Here is a 23,699-nt window from a genome sequence, read left to right as displayed (position 1 = left end):
CCGGCAAGCAGGCCAACCCTGGGCGGGCAACCCAGGCAAACACGTCTCTGTGGGTTTGTTACTCTGCTTTAAAATGCAAAGGCTCGCTGCATGATTGGCTTTCTGTTTACAAGTGTGGATGGAGAGAAGGCTCACGTTTTCTTTCTCCGTGTGGTTTCCCCGCCTTGGAAGCTGGAAGGGCAATCCGAGGAGGGAAAGGAGAAAGAAAAGAGGGTTTCCCAGTTTCAACATTCATCAGATTTACCCTGTCATTGCACTACAAGGTGCAGCGTGTGTCGAACATTACGAGCACAGGTCCATGCAAATGACAGAGGCATGAAAGAGCCCTGGCAAGAATAAATCTGTCGGTGTACAGATGTTCCCTATTAACATTGTTGTTCAGCCTTGGTGGTTACGGTGGGAAGACACGGGATTAAAAATTCCCACTGCCACCCCACCTCTCCTGAACCTTTCTCCCCACACCTCTTTGTCTTCGCTTAATTAGGTAGGATATGATATTCACTTTTTCTCCTCCTCTGTTTTATTGAGACGTCTGCCCAGGCTTACGCCTTTAAACAGGAATTATATTGATCCCTCCTCCTCCTTCTGTCAATCTCGATTTATCCCTTCTCCTGCTGAACAAACAATTAAGAAAAGAAAGTACCCACTGCGTTGTAGAACTTAGCATACTACAGGCCCCCTCAGGGCTGCCCGGACACTGCGGGGCCCACGGGCCGCGGGCAGGAGCCTGCAGTGGGTCTCGTCGCCCGGAGGTGGGAGGGTGAAGAGGGGCTGCACAGCACGAAAGACATTTAAGCCCGGGGGCTCGCCGTCAGCCCGCCCAGCCTCCGGCCCGAGTAACTTCTCCGCAGGAAAGAGCGGCAGCAGCCTGCGGCAGTGACCGGCCGGACGGCTGCAGGAGGACGGAGAAGATAAGCGGGAGCAAACACCCCTGCTCCGACCTGCCTGTGACTGCCACCGGCGCTGGCCTCCCATTCCCCTCGGAGGAAGCCCCCGGTGCCCGGGCAGCCCGTGCGGGCTGCGTCCAGGGCGTGCGGCTCGGCCGGTCCCGGGGGCGCTGCCGGGACGCGGGTCCCCGGAGCCGGGCGCCGCCGCATCGCACCGCCCCCCCGCGCCCCCTCCCCGCGGCCTGGGGGCGCTGGTCCGCGCAGCCCCCGGCTGCTCCGCAGAGCCCGGCTCCGCCGCGCTGCCCCGGGGCTATGAATAAAGCTGAGGCCGATGGGCGGACAGGTACAGGTGCCCGTCTCCTGCGCGCAGGGCTAGCGCTGAAGTCCCAGCCCGCCTCCTCACACGGGAGGGAAACAAAGACGGCGAGAGAGGCAGGGAGAGTTCCTTGTAAGTTTAGCGCCTTTCAGTCGTGACTCGCAGAGATAAATGGTAGTTTGGAGGTGCACGCAGTTAATCAACGCTACGGCTGCTCTACAACGTGTGCAACCCGCAGATCATTAGGTTAAATGGAGGACATTCGTGTCCTTCCAGAATCAATGCAATTATTGTTGGCAACAAAGACAACAATTGGAGTGGCAGCACTAATTTTACTAACCTGCTATTAATTATGGTGTCCCCCACGCCCCAGACGGCGTTTATAACCCGAGGAAGCGAGCGGTGCTGGCTGCTTCTGGTTTAAAACGGGAAAAGTTGGAAGTGAAGTGCCTGGCCGTGTTGGAAAGTGTTAATCAGTAGGAAAGAGTGTGATCAGTGGAGCTATTCACTTGAACGTCACTCTGGTACAGGGGGTTAGTGAAGTGATTGTGGCGCCTGGGGACCGAAGGCACTGTGCCGCTCCGTTCAGGTATTACACACTGAGAAATGTCTGCGTTAGTTCTCCGTAGCTCCCTGCAAAGTCAGCCAGTGCAGATGAGAGGAGAGAAGCCCTGCCATGGCACAGCCATCTCTACGAGGTTTTAGCCGAAGCCTGGCGTGATCGCAGGTAAAAATTTTCTTATTGTTTTGGTGGTGATGCTTGTGTGTGTCTCTCCACCGAAGCGGGGGGTGGGGGGAGCGGTGGGGTTTGTGTATGTGTTCCCCCCCCCTCACCACCACCACCACGTTCGGAGCCTGCTTTAGCAGCAAGGTAGCTGAAAAAGAACTGCTGGAGGGAAGAGAAATTATCTGTGATGAATCATTTGGCTTTGTGCAATCTTTACCTAGGATAGAGAGCAAATGTATTTTAACGTATGTGTTATTTCTTGGGAAGGGGGTGTGGATATGATATTCAGCGAGCACTAAGGTAAGGTATCGAGTCAAACTTTCTGCATTTTAAGGCAAACTTGAACACGCATAGAATTTGAGCTTGCAAGTAGGAAAGTTTTTTCTTTGCAGGGAAGTATGTCCAAGCTGTCCGCTGTCAGGCAGCTCAAAGGCGGTGGCTCTTGAATACCTACGAGTCTGCGGCACTGGGGGTACAGAAGCTGGAAAGAGAAACCTTATACAATCCTTGTTTTGCTGGTGGACGTGTAGTTGCAATGCTCTTCACCGGGCAAGTAAATGTGGATGTGTTGTAGGGTCCGCCTAGCCTTGCAGCAGCTGGCCAGGTCGCAGCGTTTGCTTCTCTTGCTGAAAAGTTTTGTGTATGAGAAAGCGGGTGTGGTGGTTGTAGCTCTTAAGTGTGAAAAGTTAATAAACACAAAGGAGAGAATGAGCATGTGAGGCCTTTCTGCTTTAATCTAGATTGTTTGCCAAGAGGATTGAAGACTTACAAAATGAAAGCATTGAAATGGATAGCTTTGAACAACTGATTTTACATGTAATTGTAATCTGACTAAATTAATTAGCGGCGCGTTCTTATGCAACTGTTATGTTTGTCATCATAGCACTGCCGATCACGAGCCATTGCACAGGTCTGTGCAGGGCGGCAGTATCAATCAGCTCGCTGTCCCTGAATTCAGAGTGCAGGAGATGCAATTACAGCTCAGGTGGGCTCAGAGAACAGAAATCGTATTTACTGTCCATAGCGACTTTATGGGAGCTAATCTACTTGAAAATGTTGTAGGCTGCCCTCAGTTCCATGTCAGATCCCAAATGGGCAACGTGTAGAGCTTCACAGCGTTTGTCAGGCGGTGTCAAGGTTGCTTTAAATCTGTAACGTGAAAACAAAGCAAAGTCGACTGAAAGAGCTCGCTAAAGTCTGTTTAACTCATAAGCAAATTCCGTCGCTGAAAAATTTCCAGGAGTGACAATAACCCCTCTAAAAGAGAAGGCTATGAAAATGCAGAAAGTAAAAGTGTAGCTGCATTAACTGCCTCTAGATCATGTCCCTGAAGACGTCCATCAAAGCGTTAGTCCTGAAGAGGTTCTCCGTTTTACCTGCTGTGGCCTGTTACAGCATCACAGCGTTTCCTTCTCGTTTCATGCTTTTATGATAAAACTTGTATGAACATTGGCTCCAGGTTCTCGGAGAAGAAACACGTATCCCTGGGAGACAGACTTAGTTGCGCTTTGGCTGTAAAATACCTGCTCGACTGGGTGTGCAGACTGGCTCCCACAAGAGGGGAACTCCTCAGCGTTTCCTATTGATCGTGACGGGTTTGCTTGCTCAAACTTTGGAGAAAGCACTGTGTTTTTCGCGAAAGCTGTTAACTGCTTTATACAGGAAAGGGGCTTTGACAAGGATCAATTTTTATTGCCCAGCAAAGACTTGCATTTTCCAAATGCTTAAGGATATAGCTCGCAGTATTAAGCGTCTTTACTTGGATATGAACAGTGTTACGTTGTTTATGTGCAAGAACCACAAAGGTGATTTTAAATCATTGTGGGGCTTACTGCATGTTTGTGCTCTGGCACCGAAAATTCAAGATGAAATATAATTGTGTTGAGTTTCTTCTCAACAAAGGGCCATTATTTGTAGATTGTAAGTGAAACAAGACACGAACGCTGGAGGAAGATGTAATGTCAGCTTTTAGTGTTTAAGGTTATTAAGTACTTAAGGTTATTAAGGTTTTTTATGGTTGTTTTGTTTGTTTTGATGTGTTTTTTTTTTTAATGATTGCTTTCTAGGGAATACAGATTGGAACTGCACAAAGCTGACTGGGGTAAAGTAGTAGAGCAAACAGGCTGCAAAGAAAAATGACAAATAATTATCATGATTAATACAGGAAAGTTCAGTGCAAAAATGGGCAACAGAGTATTTGCATGGTGCAGTGAAAGACAACTGTGATATATAAATAGACAAGGACCATAAATATTGAATTTCACCTTGTATTTTAAAGTTTAATAGACTCATCTAAATATCAAAACCTGTAGTGTTCTGCGGACCACTACGGAGTTGACATCTGCAGTAGTATCAAAAGAAGGAAAGGAAAATATAAAAGCCCCACCACACCAGGACAGCTCCCAAACTGCCAAACTGTAGCCTGGAAAACTGTGAGGACTTCTCCATGCAGTTCTCTAGTTCTCCCAGCTAATTATAGTGCTTTACACCGAGCCGCTCTTGAGATAAGTGCAACTGTTTTCTTCCCTCGCACCGGTGAGTTATACTCCAGGGCTTAAATAAACATCCCCCAGCGCAATCAGCGCGGGAGGCAGAGCGAGCAGCATCAAACGCTGCTTGAAGACCATTGTGTAAACAACCGGGTGGCTTTTCTTCCCAAACAATGCAACAGCCCGTCAGCACGCCGCATAGAAGGAAGATGCTTGTAAACAGTGCCTAAAAGTATCATTATATCCAGGCAGCATTGGGGTAGCAGAAGGAATAAAGGAGCGTTTCTGTAACAGCAACCCAATGGGTACGTTATTAATATTCCCGGAAAGAAGGTGGTATTAGCGTCTCAGGTGAAGAAAGAGTAGGCACTTTATTCCCTCCAAAAAAATCAATACCGAATTCAAAACCGATTATTAACATCATTTGATTCCCGTTCTTTATACCTTTCTCCCGGCTACAGACACTGAGCTGTCAGGATAATTTGCATGTACTGTATCTGATCTCTTTTATTTGCAAACACTCTAAAGCGTCATAAAACGCCGCTCGTTGTAGTCTAACTCAATCCGAGAACTAGTATTTTCATCTGTAAATTAAAGCAATTACGCAGCAGATATTATATTATGTGTACTGTGGTCTCCAGATAGTCATCAATCACCCTCAATCGAGCTGTCAGTGTGGGCAGATTCGTTTCTGGGAGGCAGTCTTCCAGCTGGGGAGAAGAAGAGAACATCATCATTAATTAGAGTGTGACCCTGGGGCTATTCACATGTCTGAACCCAGGAATCTCTCTGAGCAAGTCTGCACACCACGGAGCAGCCTTCAACTGCACCAGCAACCGACCTTCAGCCTCGGAGCTCACTCCTCCGCTTCCTCCACCCGCTCGGCGGCTGTCTGTCCGTCCTGCCCCAGAGGTAGCCGGCCGCCGGGGAGAGATGCTGGAGCTGCCGGCCGGCGGAGGTGGCCGAAGGGCCGACCAGCAGCCCCACATCTCTCCCCGACGGCCGCTGCCTCCGGGAGGCAGCACGGAGCCAGCCCCCTCCAAGGGTGACTCACAGGGGGGAAGCTGGCTGCATCTGGGGGGGATCCCCAGGGTGAGGGTGAGGAGGCTGATGGCAGCCGTGGGGTGGGTTGTAGAGAAGGGGGTGATGGAGACTGCTTCCCAGGCCCTCCTTCACTCGGGCATCCCGCCGTAGCTCCGGGGAACAACCTAATCAACGGAAAAGAGATGTTTGCTCTCGCGTGAGGCATAGCACTTGGCACATTTGAGTTTCATCCCATCTCCCTAATTCTCCCCTCACACTCCGCTTTTACCCCCCACCCCAGCTGTGTGCACCTCAGGCTGGATACGGCCCTCCGCCCCGCGAAAGGCTGGCTTTTCCAGCGGAGGTTTGCGATGGGATCAAAGTCGTTTTAACGTGAAAAGTCACGTCCTTTCAGTCATCTCCCGGAACACGCTTGTAGGGATTTCTACCTGTAATCACACGTCTGGAATAAAAGCCGAGAGGAAAAGCAGGATTGCATGTCATGTGCTTTATTGTCAGCGTTAGTGCTAATTTTAACTGTTGATTAAATCTTAAATGAAGACTCAGTCGTGTGTCCCTTCATATGTCTAGTTTCTAATTGAGACTAATTATTAGTGTGGGGTGGGAAGAAGCAGCTGCTCATTAATTAATTTCTAATTAAAAGTGCTTACCAGCCCTTCAGTGACGAAGGAGGGTGTGGGGAAATATTAGCTGATACAACATTGATCCTTCAGATTAAAACCATTCATTTCCTTCCCTTCCCCGCAGAAATATAAAGAAATGTTGCAAGCGGGTGTAGCCGCTGCCGGAGAGCTTTCCAAACTTTCACTGCTGTTAGGCAGGCTGAGAGAGATGCTTGGAGAGTCTGTTTTCCACACCAGGGGAAAGGTTCCCGAAAATGAATGTTAAACTTACAGGCAGGTTAATTTGAATAGATTTTGCGTGACGTCAGAAGCTCGGCTCTTTTAAAAGAGCGTGCTTCTGAACTGATGTATTTGTATCACTTCCCCCCCCACCTTTATTTTTCCGTGGGTGCAAAGTATGTATTTCTGCCGTCGCGTTTGCCAGCCTTAGAGCCCATATGTAACAATTACTTCTGTTCCGTAGCTGAAGGAGGGAAGGTGCTGAAATCACTATACTCTTTTCCCTTCGGTTAAAAAAAAAAAAAAAAAAAAAAAAAAAAAAAAGTTTAAGATTTCATGTAAATACATTAAATGTGGTTTTTCTGCTTCGTCCTATAAGCATCTAGGGACCTGTGGTTACCAATCAATTGGTACAATAGAGCAGAGCCAGACTGCAATAGCGTGCAGATCAGACGTCTCGCCTTGTTTCTAGATAACTGGGAGCCTCTGTACCATGTCATATCCTCAGTTTGGCTACCCTTACTCCTCTGCACCCCAGGTAAGACTTTTCGCCTACCAACGTTAATTGATTTTCAGTCCGTATTGATTACTTCCGTCCAGGGCTAAGAGGGGCAGCGATCCTTTTTTAGCATGCGGGAGTGGGAAATCGGCTTCTCGCTCCGTATCTTTCGAAGATGCTCAAGTTATATTTCGCGCACATATTTTAAAATGGGAAGAAACATGAGGGATTTAGGGGGCTTGGGAGTGATAATGATGAGTAGGGGAGGTTTACAGAGATGCGGGAGGTGAGAAGGAGAGCTAGAGTTCCCCCACCCCCTCTCTCCTCCGAGCGCTTTTTTTTTTTCCCCTTTCCCGATTAAATTCACAGTTTACCAATTAAACACGCAAGTACTGAGGTCCGAACCGTATAAACATAATGGGATATTCTAAACCAGCAGGTTAATAACAGATGCGTGCATAGCTGCTACAAATCTGCAGTCAAAATAAATATGCATGAGTGATTTAGAAAAAAGGTTTAAAAACGCAGATGGGAAGCATTGTGCTGCAAGAGGAGAAAAACGATGTAAAGCCAGTCTTGTGAGACCACACCAGAAAAGTTAGGGTTTCAATGCAAAGGGCTAGCGCAACGTATTACAGTGAATTAAACGCGCATAGTCACAGGGCGTTTGTTTGATGTTGTGATTTAAAAAAAAAAAAAAAAAAAAAAAAAAAAGATAAAATACTTGTACGTCTGCGTTTCTCCAGAGCGTTTTTACCCCTCTTGAGGTAAAATACGGAAGGGGAGAGAGAGGGACAACACCCTAAAGCTGTGACCTGATTAAAAAACAGAAAAAAAAAAAAAAGGAAAAAATAAAGAAACCCAAACTCGGTTAGAGTTTGGGAAGTTTCCCTTCCCCGCCCTCAGCGCCGCTCTCTTTCGCTCCAGTTCCTGATGAGTACCAACTCCCTGACGACCTGCTGCGAGTCCAGCGGCCGGACACTGGCCGAGACGGGAGCGGCCGCCTCCGCGCAGACCCCCGTGTACTGCCCGGTGTATGAGAGCCGCCTGCTCGCCACCGCCCGACATGAGCTCAACTCGGCCGCCGCTCTGGGGGTCTACGGCGGCCCCTACGCCGGGCCCCAGGGCTACGGAAACTACGTGACCTACGGCACCGAGGCTCCCGCCTTCTACTCCTTGGTAAGCCCCTCCGCCGCCGAGGGGGATGCTCCCGCCCCTTTCCCCGCGCTGCTCCGCGCCGCGGTCCCCCCGGCGGGCTGTGGCCGGTCGGCGGGACCCCTCCGCGGCTTGGGCAGCCCCGGGCGCTGCTTCTCCGCCTCCTAGCCGAGCCGCACGCCGCTCCCCTGAGCCTGCCCGCTTTCGGCGACAAGCGCGTAACCGCGGCGCGTCCAGCTCCGCCGTCATTAAATATTCAAGCCCGGCGTGCTTCTCACGGTAACGCAATTAAAAGTCGCGCCTGACGAGGTGGCGGCCGAGCGCGGAGGGCCTGGCCAGGCCGGTAGCTTGGGGCGGCCCAGACACCGGTTGGTAAAAAATGATATAATGATATACGCTCTTCCCAGCCAGCCCTTTTTTGTTTTGTTTTGTTTTTTCCTCCTGGCACCATAACAGCACTTAATGTCTCTATTGATCTCGCTGGCTGCCGCGGCCGAGGGGCATCCGGGAAGGTCCGGCGCGCCCCCAGTCCCTCCCGCGAAACCTGGGGGGGGGCGGAGCGGGGGGCCGAGCTCTCCTGGCGGTGGGGGGCGGCGGGGGCTGAGGGCGGCGGCGCGGTGTCTTTTGCAGAACAGTTTGGAGGCGAAGGACGGGAGCGGGTCTGCGCATGCGGGCATCGCCCCGGCGGCTGCCTACTACCCCTACGATCACACCCTCAGCCAGTACCAGTACGACAGGTAAGAGCACACACCCCCTCCGGCCCTGCTCGCCGGCCCTCTAGACGCGATCCCCACCCCTTCCAGCCCGCCCCGCTGCGCGGCTGAGGCACGGATCTGCCTCCCCGCCGGCCAGCATCTCCCTCCCGGCCCCAGTAATGCCGCCTCCCTCTCCCCATCGACACGTCCCCCTCCAGCAGGGACACCGGCACGGGGTCCTCTGGACCCCGGACAGGCGGCAGGGGGACCGAGCCCTCTCCACGGGGGCGATAAATAATCTTTTCCTGTGCAGAGTCAGGCTTAGGTGCCCAGGCATCTCTGGTATATTTATTGGTTTTAAACGAGTGCAAAACCGCTTACACACAGTTTCAGGCTTTGACGCCCATTGGGCGCCAATGACCTTTCCTGAAGGATGTGCATTAAATATTCAGTTGTAGCCCAGTGTCATCTGCGTTAGGTTTCTACAATTTCAGGAACAAAAGGGTAGGAGAGATTACTAATAAAAGGAGTAAAAGGAAATATTTTTCTATTAACAGTTACACCCTGGGGTCACTCAGATGTATTCTGTTTGGGGAGGACTGATCCAACAATTTCTGTGCATTTGCAAGTTGCCTGGGTTTCCAATGGTTCCTGAAACGTTGACTTTGGCTTTACCACGAATTAAGGCCTGTGGTTTCTTGCCCCTTTCTGCCACCACCGCCATGGCACAACAGGGATTTCCATTGCCCGGTACTGCTGTTAGATGAACGAGCTCTTCACCCTTGCCTCTTCCTCAGCCTGAATTCTTGAGGCAGGTCTCTCTCTTAAAGCTGATCTGTCCTTGCCCATTTGCCTCCTTCCTGGTCCGGCCACCCCCACACCCTGGAGGGGTGCCACATGCAAGCAGCCAGGCCTGGGGCCCTGGGATCCCCCACTGGACAGGTCTGCGGGGGGTGAGGACACCTTGTCACTCTGCAGATGCTCTCCTGTACCTGCAGGTACGGCTCGATGGATGGTGGGACACGGAGGAAAAACGCCACCCGGGAGACGACCAGCACGCTGAAGGCCTGGCTGCAGGAGCACCGCAAGAACCCCTACCCCACCAAGGGTGAGAAGATCATGTTGGCCATCATTACCAAGATGACCCTCACCCAGGTCTCCACTTGGTTCGCCAATGCCCGTCGGCGGCTCAAGAAGGAGAACAAGATGACCTGGCCTCCGCGGAACAAGTGCTCAGACGAGAAGCGGCCCTACGAGGAAGAGGAGGAGGAGGAGGAGGAAGAGGGTTCGCAGGAAGAGGCGATGAAGAGCGGGAAAGCCGAGGGTACCCTGCTAAAAACAGGCACTTAGCGGTTTGGCCGCCAGCTCGCCCCCGGGGCCGGTCTCGCCCGTGGGGGCGGCCGCGGGCTTCCCTCGTGGGGGCGGCCGCGGGGGAGCGCGGCACCGCCAGTGACCGTGTGTCTTCTTTTTGCTGTCCCTTCCCCCGCCCCCACCCCGCAGAGCCCACGGGCAAGGAGGAGAAGGAGCTGGAGCTCAGCGACCTGGAGGACTTGGATGCCGCCGAGTCGGAGAGCTCGGAGTGCGAGCTGAGGCGGCCCTTCCCGCACTCGCTGCCGCTCCCGCACCCGGGCAGCAGCCACCCGCCGCGGGCCGCCGAGCCCCCCGCCAAGATCCTGCCGCCGGCCGCTGCCGGGGAAGACGAGGAAGAGGAGGAAGTGGCGGAGCGGGCGCGGAGCTGCCTGAAGACGGCGGCGGAGGAGTGCGGCCCCGACCTGCTTGGCGCCCGGCAGCGCGGCTGCGAGTCCAAAATGTGCTTCCAGCAAGGGCAGCAGCTGCTGGAGGCGAAGCCCAGGATTTGGTCCCTGGCGCACACCGCCACCTCCCTCAACCAGGCCGAGTACCCCTCCTGCATGCTGAAACGGCAGGGGGGCTCGGCAGCTGCCGCCGTCTCTGCCCCGGTCAGTGTCATCGATAGGCACCAGGATTCGCCGGTCACCAACCTCAGGAACTGGGTGGACGGGGTGTTTCACGACCCCCTGTTCAGGCACAGTACTTTGAACCAAGCCCTGAGCAACACGACAGTTTCCTGGGCTACCACCAAAGGAGCCATTCTGGAAACGGGCGCCTTGGGACGCGCGGTGGGGAACGGCGCCAACGTGCTCAAGGGGCAGCTCTCAAACTTGGCCCACCATGACTCTAACAAAGAGTTTCTGGCATTTCCCAAATCGGGAAGCAAAATGTTTTGTTCCTAACAGGCCCGCCGAGGGGCGAAGGACTTTCTAACGCTTGAAGAGTCAGCTACACTGAAAAGAGACTTGCAAGAGTTTAAATTTAAATATGAAACGTTTTGTTTTGTTTTTAAACAACAGAAACGAGGATTTAAAGTTCATTTTGCTCAGTTCAATGGACAGACTTTGCTCATTGCTGTTCTAAAGAATTTCTCCTGGCTGCGACTTTAAGGGATCAATGTCGTGAAAGTTATTTAATTCCATGTCCAAAAGCACGTACTATAGTGTAGGCCTACTTAAAAAGTTTACATCCAAAAGTTTACAAACGGGGAATTTGAATTCAGATTTAATTTAAGGCATGCCGAGATTAGTTACAAAGACTTTTTAAGAGTTTTTGCTCCTGATTTCCTTGTTAGCATATAATTCACAAACAGCACTTCTATTGAGTTTACACCTACTGCACAAATTTATCTTGACAAAAAAAAAAAGAAAGATAATATGTTAAAAGGTATGTTCACTCCAATAAATTGTCTGTTTCAGAGGTAACACAAGTGGTGGCGTTTTGCATTGTGCAACAAACATCTCTTAAGTTTCAAAATTGCCTCCTGGAGCCGGCCCCGATAATTCCAAGGACTGTCAACAGGCTGCTGGGAGAGGCGGAAAGCGGCTCAGCGGAGCCCTGCCGTGGGAGGATGGATCAGCGGGAAGGATTGTGGGCTGCTCTCCGCGCTTTCCCGTGCCCCCACGGCTCAGCCCTGGGTCCCGGCAGCCGCCCGGGCCGGCGAGGGCGAGAGGCAACGGGGCCGGCGGGCGGGGGGCGGCAGGGGGGCTGGCTGTCCCCTGAGGCGAGGCAGGGCGGGAGCAGCGCTCCCCCCCACCCCCTTGAGCCGCGGGTGGGGGTCGGCCCCAAAGGACCGGTCTCGGCCGTGGCGTCGTCTCCGCCGTGCGTGGAGCAATTGATTCACATGGAAAATTTGATCTTTTAAAAAACCGTTTTAGCTTTCCAGCTCCTCTGTCAGTATGGAGAATCGCTGATCCTCCATGAATATTTCAGCACTTCAGGACAGATGCTTTACCGTTTTGACATTAAATAGAGTGCAGCCAACAAAAAGAGAGAGGGAGAAAGAGAGGGAGTGCTCTCGACGTGTGATTCAGGAGCACTCGCAGACAATTTAACACTTAGATAGCAGGCGTTTAAAAGATTTCTTTTCCTTCCCCGGAACGGTAGCAAACTTTACTGATCCCTGGACCGGGAAGGGGAGAGCTGCTGGGAAACAAACTGCGAAACAGTAACAGACCTCGGCTTATCCAGACCGGCCTAAACCCCCAAGCTGCTGCGTCGGGCGCTGGAGAAGAAAGCCAAAGGGCCCGAAGGACCGAGCTACCACCGGACAAGCAGAGGAGCCTTTCTTGCCTCCCAGCCTCTTCGCCCATCCCAACCCTGAGGGTCCCTGCCAGCATCGCCACCACCACCACCACCCCCCCCCGCCGCCCCCCCAAGCAAACAAATAAACAAGAATATAATGCGGGAGATATATATTTATGTATATAAATATAGAAAGGCGACGACCAAGCAACCGAGACATCATAATCCAGCCAAAATATGACATACTCCAGCCCACAAAGTTTCTAGCGAGACCTGTTAGTGCAGGGACTGAATAAAGGAATCCGGGTGAGGAGATCAGATCAAGCCCTTCCCCTCTCTGCGAGCAGCCGTAATTGGATTGTATCCAGTCATATTCCCTGTCATTGTATTGACTTTCGCTCTCTTGGATGATATTATCGAGATCACTGAACCCCTCTGCTGATCTGGCTGTCAAAAGGCTCAGACAGGAGCCCCCGGCCTGGAAAACGTGCATCAGCCAAGATAATTTGAAGTGAAATTTTCATTTTGACAGTAAACCCCTCAATTTCTAAAGGCTCTGCACCCGGAGAGCTCGGTGGCAGGGGGAGGCTTTACAGAAAGCCCACGTCTTAAACTGAAAAGGGCAAAAGAACTCGAATTAGTTGTAATAGATGAAAGGGCAAAAATAAAGAGTCAAGGGTACTTGACAGTAATAGCGAAAGTGGAGTCTCCGGGGAGCCACGATCTCAGCTAAAGGCTGGGCCGGCAGGAATTTTAATGCAGCCGGGGCGGCCGGAGAGCTTTGCCTCTGAAACCCTTTAGACAAAGCAAATTATTTTCAGCCAAACTAAGGAGGTAGGGATGAAGGAGACGAGAAACAGGGAAAGGAGGCAAGGCGACTGTTCAGGCTGTCCTCAAACCACTGGCAGCGGCAAGCGGGATGATGGCGGCGGCAGGAGGGGGATCCCGCTGCCTGCTGCGATGGGAATTTTAAAGCCGAGAGGTTTGTGTGCCCAAGCCCCGCTGTGTGTGCAGGGACCGAGTGGGGTGACACCGGGTCTCCCGGTGGTCTTCGGCTTCCGTGCGACAGAGGCTGGATGGGGTAGGACTTCGATCTTGCTGCTAACGCAGCGACAGCCGAGTGTGTGCCTACGAGACTGCGTGTGTGTGTGTGTAAGGAAAGGGCTCCTCCGCAGCCAAAAATCCCCCTCAGGCTTCACAGTGCCCTGAGCTCTGCGGAGCGCCGGGTGGGCGTGTGACCGGTGACACCGCAGGCGGTCACAGATCGTTACTGACCGGCGCTGATACTGCCGATAATGCAATTTGGTCAGCTCGTCATTCGGTTGGCAGCTCCTCCCCGCTCCTCCCAGGACTCAAAAGAAAGGTGGTAACATAGTGGGTAAACATAGTGGGTAACATAGTGGGTAAAACACAGGCTCACTGAAATTTCACAAGAAAAACAACAACAACAAGAACAACAAACCCCACCAAAACTAAAAAAACAAAAGCGGATTAATCCTTTATCCATTCACTTCAGTGTCATTGTCGTTATAAAACAAGTTTGAGTGAGTTTATGCCTGTTAGATCACAAGAGCAGATCCCTCCGAGCGGCGGCACTGGCCCTGGATCAGGTCTGGTCGGTACGCGCGTCTGTATGCGCTCACATACCTCAAAACATCACCTATCCTGAAATGAGACTGCATAAACTATGGGGGTGAGATAATCGTTTCTCTAGATCAGCCGTCAAATACAGTCGTCTTTCAAAAATATTTTGTTTACTTTTTAAACATATATATTATTTTAAAATATGAAAAAAGTGAGAGAGATTAATTTTGCCGTTTGATTCAATGGCACAAGTCAAAGATCAGGTTCAGCTGCTTTAGAGGAGGTTACAGGGCTGAAAGGGAAAACGTGCAGCTCGCATAGTTGTACAAAGCAGAAATATAAAGGCAGACTGAGAAAGAAAGAGAGGACTGGGAAAAAAATCATAAGAGAAACGGCTTGAAACTGAGAGACTCTAAATCATTCAACCATGGCAAATTCAAACACACAAAGGAGGGGATGCTAAATTAACAGTGCTTTTTACATAGAGCCCAAATAAAACTGTAATCAGCGACGCGTTACTTTTCATTAAGCGAGTTTGACAGCAGCATATTCAGCCTCGACAAGGGAACAGGAGCGAAGAAATATACGGCTCTCCCAGCCCGAGTCATAAGATAATTCCTTAAGCTCCATTAACAACTCTTAGCCGCAGGAAATGGGCTCCCTGAAAACATCTCCAAATCTAAAAGCTTTATCGACCTCTCAAACCTCTGCTGATGGTTCTATTTTTTAAAAAAACTTAGAGGCAAGACGTCCAGCAAGGTAATAGACTTTGACACAACACCTTCTTAACTAGAGAGAGAGAGGCAGGGAAAACGAGACCTTAAATGATATTTAAAAGGCAGCCAATTAAGATTTAAAATGATTGTCTCCTGAGATTATGCATGCGATTTATGTCATCTACTTTTTTTTTTTTCCCAGGCATGCATGTAAAATTGTGATGGGGCATATTGCCTGTTCCTTTAACAATAATAATAAAGATGATGATGATGATCGTAGTATTATTATTCTTAATAGAAGAAACAATAATAATTACCAATCTGTAACTATCTCATATAATTGTAAATGCTAATTTAGGAAAGGGCTGGTGTTTAGGTAACCTGACTACAGAGCTTCTTGCAACAGCCAGCTTGTTTATAAGGTGTCTAATTAAAAGACAGATGAAATGATACACACATTTTCTGTTAATGTTTAGGATCACATTTCTTTTAATCTCGAGTTAATCTTTGACTACTAAAGTTATTCAAGTTCATAGTTACAGAACCTAGTGTAGCAGCTCCTTCCCAACAGCCACGTGAAGTGAGAAGTCCAAGAAGACTTTGTGTTGGCAAGACATTGAACATCACATATTTTAAAGATATAATCATTCAGAAGGAGACTCTGACTTACTACAGTATTTTTGAGATACTCTTACCTTTTCCATTTAAATCTGACCTTCAAATAATATGAAGGCTTGAGTGTGTGAAAGTGTATTCAGTTAAATGCCAAGAAAAGAGTTAATGCTCTCATTGTACCATTTCATGCAGAAATCCTGCAACATGCAAGAAAGGATTATAACCGGCTGATTTTGTGAGTCATCAGAAACTGTTTCAAGGAGCATAGTTTGTAGATGAATGAGGAGGAAAAGGATAATTTAAACACTTCTCTGTTTTGATGAAGTTAGTGCTGGCTACAAAGCAATGACCTTGGGTCTAAGTCCCATGTCTCCAGAGGCTTGTGCATGTACCTTTGTACATGAAAAAGTGAAGAATGGAGGGATGTTAATGGTCACAATATGCATTTTTATTTGGCTGATTTAAAAAAAAAAAGTGTGATAATTGTTCTTCCTTTAAAAGAGAAGGCTATTTTTAATGGAATAGCTGATGGCCAAAACACAGATCCTGGAACTGTGACATCTGGTACCAATTCCCTCTTTGTTTGAGGATATTTTAAGTCACTTTACTGTCAAAGAGGCTGTAAGGTGCTTAGGACTTGTAGGAAGGGTTCTCTTCATACTCCTTGTGAAATTGCATCACTGCAGAAAATAATTCCAGATTTGTAGGCCCCCCAAAAAACTAGTTTTAATATACATACCAACTACACATGTCTGCAGTCACTTAATACACAAGCCATCAGTCTCCCATACCATATGACTGTATAGCGAAACCTTAATTTGGCTGAGAACTTAAGGATACATTGACCATACCCTGAAGAACCGAGGGAAGAGGAAATGCCTGTGAGTGATTCAAAAGCAAAATATGATAATTGCTTCCCAGTTTCCCCCCCTATACCTCCCCCCCCACATTGAAAAATGGAACTGGATTCAGGGATGAAGTAAAGAAGCCTCCATGCAACCTAGAGGGAATGAATATATTCAAGCCACTGCTGGTATCATGCTTTCCAAAGTGTGGAATGTGGTCTGGACAGTAGAATTGCAGTTGACCTACTTATGAGGCTTAAGAGCTATTTCTTGTCCATCCCAATTTAAGAAGAGCATGAAAATGAAGGAAATATCCGTAAGGAAATTGTTCTCCTACTGTTCTTTTTCTTCTGACACAAATACATGAAAAAATTCTTTTTCTCAGTGATTTTGCTAGACAAAAATGAGGGCATAAAGATATTTTAGTTCTCAATTTTACTTCTATTTACTTCTTCTCCAAATCAGCATGTCATTTGAATTTTGAAATGGATCAATTTATATTGCAATTGGTGGGTATTTTGCCTCTAGTTTCCATGGGATAATAATCAGAACATTTTTCAAAGAATACCTAAGAAATCCTTTCTGCAATACTGCCAAGGATGATGATGGAGATGAAATGGAACTCAGGAAACACCCCTCTCCAACATTAATTTATATGATGCCCATAGAATGTCAAAAATCAAACAACTCAAAGAAAAAATGTACTTGAGATCTTATTTTATACTTTCCTCCATGTATTCTGTTATGAAACAGGATTCATTTCTGTGAACTTAAAACACTTGTTAGAAAATGGAACAAAGGTGAATAACCAATGCTTTAGCTACATCCTTACAATGGGAGATGTGTTATCTCAAAGTCTGATGAGTCTTCTAAAGCTTTGTCGTTTATCATATCAATACAGGGATTCAGGAGCTTGTAATAATCTAACAAGTTATTAATTGTAAATTCTGGTGTCCTCAATCTGAAGGTACTCAGCTAACTAACAGGATTCACTGTGTTAGTATTTTTGCCAGAGAGAAAATTATTGGAAAGGTAGGATAGTGCCCAGGGAAAATGATTAAAACTTCCAAGGTACAAATAGCCATGAAATCAGTAAAGGGCAGAGTGCTTGGGAATCCTTTGTGAACAGGGTTCTTCCTCCTTTCTTCCTGGAAACAGGAAAAATAAGCAGCCAGGTTATTAGAAGGTATATGTAACGTGGCATAGTGTCTTCCCTTCTCATCTGGTTAAGTTACAGCACAGAAACAGAAACAAGGGTGCTGTATGTGACAGTGATGTCATATAAGCCAGCCCTGATGACATCAGTTGTTGGTAGCCATGTGAATGGAATATTTTAATTTTGAGGCTTGATGCCATTAGGTCACCCTCTTTCTAAACACACCATCGTCTTCTCACTGACCTTGTGACACAAATGATTGACAGCATATTAAGCACAGGAGGTAGAAGCTGGGAGCCATTGCTGTCACTGCAAGTAAAGGTGGCAGATAACTTTTGGTACAATGTCACATCTGTGATCAAGTATAGATATATATTTTTTTTCCCCCAGTCTTATTTGCCACAAAGTCTGGTGCACACAATGTAATTCCTTGGCTATGGCCTTCACAGAGAAACAAGCAACCGCTTTCTCACCCAGAGGAGAAACCTCATAATCTTGCAGGTAAATATGAACCAGATCTGAACCAACACAGACAGTTACGTAGTCAGTTTACCATGGGTTTGGAACTGTCCTGGTTTTGCTAAAAACAAGTTTCTCTTTTAGTGAATTTGCCTGTCAGCTAAAGCTTCATATTAGCTGCATTTTCCTGGAGAACCAGACACATGTTTTGGTGAACCTAGAAATGGAATGCAAACTTATTGATAAGCACGGATGGACATCTCGCGAGAGGGGCGACGAGAAGCAAGTGAGCAAGAAACTGACCAACTGTGTATAACATTCCATTCACGTGAATACTTCATATAAAGTGGGAGATCATGAGGATCTCGTCCCTTTTCCCTTTTCCCTTCTGCTTATGGCCGACATTAGGAGAGGACCTTGCTAGTCATCCCTGCGAACTGAGGCCTAGTGAGAGACTGAATCCAGCTCCGATTGGCTGCAAAGTCTAATCCAGGACTTTGGTTGCCGGCTCTGCAGTTGCTGAGACTTTCAAGATTGGTTTTGTATATTTTGTATTATTTTCTCTATTCTTATTAGTAGCATTAGTAAAACATCTTTAATTTTTTCCAGCTCTCTTCACTCTGTCCTTCCTTTCCTCCCAATCGCCTCTCCTTAGTGGAAAGGGGGGAGAGGGAGGGGGAAGTGGGGGGGGGGAGAGGGGGTTAACAATACATCTGCCAGGGTTTTATTGTCACCCCGCAATCTTAACCCTTGACAGGAACACACAAGCTGAAATAAAAAATAACTGAAAAAAGAAGATATCCATGTTTGTTTTACTGATGCTATGCCAGGTGAGGAAGTCCCATCATGACAGAAGACTCATCAGAGAAAAAGGAGCAGAGGATGGGAGGTCTTTGTGATAGGAATTGAAGCTCTATATAAAATCCATGCCAGTACTGATTACCGCCTTATTTTACACCAGATTTAGTCAGCTATAACTCAGATTAACTTTGTTAACGATATCGAATCATACAACAGGAAGGATTCCTGTGGATGAAGCTGACTTGGGTAAACCCCCCCGCTGACCCAGTTCCTGCATGTAAACCCTAGGGTTAGCAACACTTACAAAGTACTTGAAGGAAACTTGAAGGAATCCTGTGCTATGTAACTGGTTTAGATTAAGGATTTTAGGCATATAAATGGAATGCTTTGCTGAAGCAGGCAAGTTCAAGCTATGTTACTCCTGTATTAAATTGAAGCATGTGGAATCAACAAATGTGGAGGCCAGAAGTCAGATTCACAAACTTATTGCCAGATTTACCTTCAAACATTTCCACTAAGCCTCTCTTCTCTGACAGTAACGTAGCAGAGAGAAACATCAAGAGATTTCTCTTCACCTTCCCATCTGAAAGAATTCAAAGCTTCTGTTGATTGAAAAGGACATGTGCTCTTCTCCCAACTGCTGCTACACAACCTAGTCAGTAAAAAGTCTTCAGATAGAACTATTCTCTTGCTATGCATGAATCTTTGCTGCTGCTCTTCCTTTGCTTGAATTTTTCTTTTCCAGGAGAAATGATGAAAGAGAAAGAAATATCAAGTAGGAAGAAATGTCCTTCACTTGAACCAGGAGCTGCAGATGCAAGCTCATGCCTGTCACCATGGACAGGAGGCATTGTCAGTACCAGGCTGAATTCTGCAATTGCAAGCAACCATGTAATACAAGGTAGCCTGGAAACATCCAGAGCAACTCCATTCTAAACATTTTGTGAAATAAAAGGTTACCAAAGACCATAAGTAAGATTTTGTAGATAAAATGAAGAACCTAAAGAACCCAAATTATAATGGACTACAAAAAAACCTGGGAGATAGTGCCAATTTTGCAAGCTCACTGAAGAGTAAGGAATTTAATCCTAAGAAAATGCTCAGGTGGTTCTGAGAAATGAACTTTATTTTGCAATAAAAGCAAAAGAAAAGCAAATGAACACCAAATCCTGACCCCAAATTATGAACAAGGTGTGCAAACCTAGCCTGAATTTTCCCCTAGCACACAATATCCCATATTTTCCTATTGTGAATCTCTCCCCCACCGAAAAAAAAAAAAAAAAAAAAAAGTGAAAAGCATGCAAGCACACAAACAAGAAAGAAACTGAGTTACACATCAAACAAAAAGAATTTCCTGGTTGCTGGAAGTGACTGATAGAAGTCTAAGAGGATGGGGTTACACACACGTAGCATGAGTAGAGCAAATGCAAGCATGGCAAATAAATAATGTTGCAGTCTCTTGAGATGTGACCATCATGGCTTTCTGCAAACACTAAATTCCTGCTTTTTGAAAGGTTTTAATTATATATGTATATACAATTCTATGCTATCGTTCTCCAGTTAATAACTAAACAAATAGGCGTGACATGGTATGTTCACAGCAGTACCATAATGCTAATATATAGATAGCTGCCACTAATTCAAAACTGTAGTTCCTTAATCCTGAAGAGCGTCAGTAGGCCAACTGTATCACTGGCCATGCCCAGTTTTTAATCCAGGCAAACTGTATTGTAATATCAGTGTGGAAACCTAAGTCACAGTTCATGGTGAAATCAGTTTATTTACTCACTGTCCTCTCTGACCAGCCTCCCATCAGGATTGTTTAGGCTGAAATTGAGCCTGGTGCTCTGCCTTACAGAACTGATCTCCTAGCTGACTATACCTGAGGCAATATTCAAACTCTTCACAACCAAATACCCCCAAGCTTTTCACAATGTAACTTCAGACTTTGACCCTGGAAACTGAGGAGGCTTGGTACTCCTGTGTGTGAGGGACCTGCATGGAGGGGACCATACAGTGTGTCCTAAAGTCTACTCAGTTTAGCTCCCAGGACCACTGGAGAAAGGATGCAGTCCATTCTTAACCAGCTGTGAGCAACCTCCCTAGTCTTTCTATCTCTAATCCCAATGGTAGGGCAGATAGTGACAGAGGGGATCAGGGACATTTTATTTTGTGATGCATCCTTTACAGGAGAGTGGTGAAATGCAATTTTCTGTTCATTAAGAGCATGTCCACAAATTTGATACAAAATCAGCTGAGCACAGGAAGAAATTCTGCAGATCAGGAAATAATGTCAGCTTATTGTCTCCCAGTGAGTGGCTGCTATGTGAGGCTATGCATAATAGAGAGCCACAGAGGTACAGATTCAGGATTCCTACAAAGATAGCTGCAGAGCTTCCTCTTTTGGGCATACCTCATTTCAGCTGGTATGCCCCTGGGATTGTTATTTTTAAGCAGTTGGGACTATAGGTGGCCATGAGAAAGCAATGGGAAGTAGCATCACAAGACCTTGGTTGCTGCTGTCACAAAGGTAGTTGACTACTAGACAGATAGCTCTACAAATAGGACAATGCTAAAATGAGGATGTAATGAAGTGTTTTATTTCTATCCCAGTGCTTTTAACTAGTATAAATTCTTCAGACACTGAGATGTAAGGATACAAGGTTCTCAGTCTTCATCTTGACTTCTCCTGATTAATGCTCTGCCAGAAGGAAGTAATATATTAATTGTTTGTGATCTGGAAAAGGATAAGTCCCTGACTTTGCATATGTTACCAAAACCCAGTCAGATAATGCTGTCTTACAGGCAGGCTTTGGCACAGCTCTCACCAGTGAGATTTCCGGAACTAAAGAAGGATGTGTGGCCATGGTTATTGTATCCAGCTTCAAATAAAGGATACCTCCTTCTTCAAAGCTAGAGAAAACAGACTGAATCCACTCCACATGCAGATTCAAGCACGGGATAAAAGTGGAAGATACTCTTGTGTAGCATACCCCACATCGCCAAATCTTTCTGGGGAAACAGTAAGGCCATTAGAGCCATAATTTAAGAAAGAAAGACTGAATAGGATCAGTGACTGCACTCTGCACAGAGACAATATATGCTCTTAATCAGTAACACATTTTCTAACAGCTTCAGCAATGACAGGCTGCCACATGTTTTGGGGCTTTGGATTAAAGGCTAGAAAATTCTCTGAGAAATTGAGTTAATCACTTTTGACCATTTTGCAATCTTTACTTCAGAGCTATATCTGCAGCATATTTCACTGTATGCTGCTGATGCACTGTAAAGTGGTTAAGCAGGTCCTTTATACTTTTAGATCTGTGCCTTAGCACTTGCATAAATAATTCTCTGGAAAAACCTTTGTTCAGACTAGACTAGGGCATCCCTTCACTCCTTTGTTCTTCTGCAAGGTCCTGAAGACTCTGATTCAAGAAACTGGCAGTCACGCAAACTGTATCTGTATGAAATTTGCTTAAAAATTCCTGAAGTTCAATATTCCGTTCCTCTTGAATGCTGATTTATCTTGTCTATTGTTCCTGTTTACCAAATCTTGGCCCTATTCTTTTGCAGAGCATAGGAAGAAATATGGATCACAGAAGCTGCTTTCTCTCTCAAGCTGTGACCCGTCATACATAGAATTTGTTTTGAACAGCATAGCAACTGAACTTGCTTAATGTGTGCATACATGAATGCAAACCAATATCTATACTGTTTAGTGCAATTTGCCACTGTTGAAACTACCAGCTAGGAAAGATGAGCTAGTAATTCAAGATGCGATTGTTGTACACTGGGAAAGCTAAAACATCAGAGGCAATGTAGGCCCACTGATGAACGAGGTGGGTGCTCTGGTGACAGAAGATACAGAGAAGGCAGAGTTACTGAATGCCTTCTTTGTCTCTGTCTACACTGCCAGAGGCTGTCCTGAGGAGCCTTGTACTGCTGAGGACCCAGAAGAAATCGGGACAATGGAGGAGTTTGCCTTAGTTGATGAGGACTGGGTTAGGGACCAATTAAGCAATCTGGACATCCATAAATCCATGGGTCCAGATGGGATGCACCTGTGGGTGCTGAGGGAATTGGCTGATGTCATTGCTAGACCACTCTCCATCATCTTTGCCAAGTCTTGGGAAACAGGAGAGGTGCCTGAGGACTGGAGGAAAGCAAATGTCACTCCAGTCTTCAAAAAGGGCAAGAAGGAGGACCCGGGTAACTATAGACCGGTCAGCCTCACCTTCATCTCTGGGAAAGTGATGGAACAACCTATCCTTGGTGCCATCTCAATGCATATCAAGGATAAGAAGGTCATTAAGGGCCCTCAACGTGGCTTCATCAAGGGGAAGTCATGCTTGACCAACCTCATAGCCTTTTATGAAGACATAACGAGGTGGATGGATGATGGCAGAGCAGTGGATGTGGTCTACCTTGACTTCAATAAAGCATTTGACACAGTCCCCCACAGCATCCTCACAGTTAAACTGAGGAAGTGTGGTTTGGATGATCGGGTAGTGAGGGGGACTGCAAACTGGCTGAAGGAAAGAAGCCAGAGAGTTGTGGTCAATGGGGCAGAGTCTAGTTGGGGGCCTGTATCTAGTGGAGTGCCTCAAGGGTCAGTACTGGGGCCAGTATTATTCAGTATATTCATCAATGACTTGGATGAGGGAATAGAGTGTATTATCAGCAAGTTTGCTGATGACACCAAGCTGGGAGGAGTGGCTGACATGCCAGAAGGCTGTGCTGCCATCCAGTGAGACCTGGACAGGCTGGAGAGTCGAGCAGGGTAGAATTTAATGAAATATAACACGGGCAAGTGTGGAGGAGTCTTACATCTGGGCAGGAACAACCCCAGGTTCCAGTATAAGTTGGGGAATGACCTATTAGAGAGCAGTGTAGGGGAAAGGGACCTGGGTGTCCTGGTGGACAGCAGGATGACCATGAGCCAGCACTGTGCCCTTGTGGTGAAGTCCAATGGCATCCTGGGGTGTATTAGAAGGGGGTGGTTAGTAGATCGAGAGAGGTTCTCCTTCCCCTCTATTCTGCCCTGGTGAGACCACATCTGGAATATTGTGTCCAGTTCTGGGCCCCTCAGTTCAAGAAGGACAGGGAACTGCTGGAGAGAGTCCAGCACAGGGCAACAGAGATGATTAAGGGAGTGGAACATCTCCCTTATGAGAAAAGGCTGAGGGAGCTGGGTCTCTTTAGCTTTGAGAAGCGGAGGCTGAGGGGTGACCTCATTAATGTTTATAAATATGTAAAGGGTGAGTGTCACGAGGAT

At 47.4% G+C, this 23,699-nt stretch overlaps 1 protein-coding gene across 3 annotated transcripts; it reads left to right on the top strand.

Annotated features, from left to right (window-relative positions):
• The first annotated feature begins 767 nt into the window (after positions 1–767).
• On the top strand, positions 768–11,425 carry IRX4 (iroquois homeobox 4). Of its 3 annotated transcripts, none has more exons than XM_065052910.1 (7): positions 768–1,335; positions 1,823–1,930; positions 6,778–6,843; positions 7,732–7,983; positions 8,590–8,696; positions 9,653–9,978; positions 10,155–11,425. In XM_065052910.1, exons 3-7 carry the CDS (start codon positions 6,799–6,801, stop codon positions 10,904–10,906), a joined length of 1,482 nt encoding a protein of 493 aa, XP_064908982.1. In that variant the 5' UTR covers positions 768–1,335; positions 1,823–1,930; positions 6,778–6,798; the 3' UTR covers positions 10,907–11,425. The 3 variants fall into 3 exon arrangements, with proteins under 3 accessions (XP_064908982.1, XP_064908981.1, XP_064908980.1); XM_065052909.1 differs by having other exon boundaries at positions 6,685–6,843; XM_065052908.1 differs by having other exon boundaries at positions 768–1,930; positions 6,685–6,843.
• Positions 11,426–23,699: the final 12,274 nt, after the last annotated feature.

This window comes from Columba livia, chromosome 2, assembly GCF_036013475.1.
Source record: "Columba livia isolate bColLiv1 breed racing homer chromosome 2, bColLiv1.pat.W.v2, whole genome shotgun sequence".
Classification (NCBI taxonomy): domain Eukaryota; kingdom Metazoa; phylum Chordata; class Aves; order Columbiformes; family Columbidae; genus Columba; species Columba livia.
This window is presented reverse-complemented; position numbering and strand designations above follow the sequence as displayed.

Excerpts from the sequence above, each read along its gene's own strand:
- IRX4 (XM_065052910.1), top strand. The coding sequence starts at position 6,799 with ATGTCATATCCTCAGTTTGGCTACCCTTACTCCTCTGCACCCCAG. Across the intron at positions 6,844-7,731 it reads CTTACTCCTCTGCACCCCAG|TTCCTGATGAGTACCAACTC; the intron begins GTAAGACTTTTC and ends CTTTCGCTCCAG. Across the intron at positions 7,984-8,589 it reads CTCCCGCCTTCTACTCCTTG|AACAGTTTGGAGGCGAAGGA; the intron begins GTAAGCCCCTCC and ends TGTCTTTTGCAG.